At 22.3% G+C, this 1349-nt stretch overlaps 1 protein-coding gene across 3 annotated transcripts in view; it reads left to right on the top strand.

The window, feature by feature from the left end:
* Positions 1–985, top strand: part of LOC107006819 — a 3096-nt gene extending 2111 nt beyond the window's left edge. For 2 of the 3 annotated variants that reach the window (XM_015205338.2, XM_027913447.1), the window contains exons 3-4: positions 155–206; positions 787–985. In XM_015205338.2, coding sequence (XP_015060824.1) covers positions 155–174 — 20 coding nt within the window. In that variant the 3' untranslated portion in view covers positions 175–206; positions 787–985. The remainder of the gene's footprint in view (positions 1–154; positions 207–786) is intronic. The other variant, XM_015205339.2, reaches the window with a different exon arrangement.
* Positions 986–1349: the final 364 nt, after the last annotated feature.

A 1349-nucleotide genomic window follows, 5' to 3' on the forward strand; every position in this document is an offset into this window, starting at 1 on the left:
TATATATATATATATATATATATATATATATATATATATTAATTTATTGCAAATATCGAATCTCTCCTTAATTTATGTTGTTGAGATTATTCAAAAAATACGATCAAATCTTTTTAAAATAACATTTGTTGATCGTTTAATTTGGTTTTATCAGATGCAGGGATTATGGCTTGATTATATATGATTTCAATATATACTAAGCTAAGGTATTATTCTCTAACTTTGATTGGATTTTATGATATTTTTAGTACCAAGAAAAATATTTTTTGATTTCTTTTCCATTTTATTATTCCACACATTTTAAAATTTTAAAACTATTTCAAATAGACTTTCAGAGAAAAGATAAACAAAAATTCATATTTTTTCCTTTCAATAAAAAATATTTTCAAATTTTTAGTATTTGTGGACATGATTATTTTCCTTTTCCTCAAAAATGATTTTCGAAATATCATGTAATTATATATTTGACTGACTTTTTGAAAGAAAATAAGAGATTTTAAGATAAAATTTTAAGTTTGAAAAAGTGATTTCGAATTTTCAAGTGAAAGCTTTTTTTAATTCAGAAATTTTTTATTTTTTTCAAATTAAATGTATATCCAAGCAATATCTATTTTTAAACTTTTTATTAAAAAAAATATCACATTCTTTTTTGTCAAAATGATTAAATGACTATATTTTTTTTCAAAAAAAATTATTTTTCTTCGTACCAAACACGCCCTAGTGTAATTTAATTCTTCTGTACCAGTTTAAAATATAAATTTTTTATTATTATTTTTTTTAATGCAGCAAAGATCTTTGTGGCAAATTGATCAGGATTGAACTCTCTGTTATGGTATAATAATTAGTGATGGTTGGTATTAATTAGGTTTACTTATTTTATTTTATTTTATTTTAATTTCTTTTCACCTGGTGTAAAATATACAAAGATCTTTGCTTGTACTTATATTTAACTATCCATTTATCAATACTTATCCCTTTAATAATATTTTTATCTTTCTTTCATATCTGATGAAAAATAAAAATAAAATATATATTAGAGCCGTTAATATGGGCTAGACCCATTTGGCCGGCTTGTTCTAACTCGGGATTCATAGGGGTGGATTAAGATTTTTGCAGCCCATATAAAAAAAAGTTTTTTTAGCCCGGCCTGAACAAGTCTACTTATTTATGGGGTTTGAGAATTATCGGTAGAGCCGGTTCGTGGGCCAATAAAAATTAATTTAAAAATTGTAATATAATATTAAAATTTAAAATTAAAGAGAGTCCAAACCCAAAACAATTAGGTTAATATTTCTATTTAGATATTTATACTTTTACTTTAAAAAAAAATTAATAAATATTATAAAGAT

Source organism: Solanum pennellii, chromosome 12 (genome assembly GCF_001406875.1).
Source record: "Solanum pennellii chromosome 12, SPENNV200".
NCBI lineage: Eukaryota > Viridiplantae > Streptophyta > Magnoliopsida > Solanales > Solanaceae > Solanum > Solanum pennellii.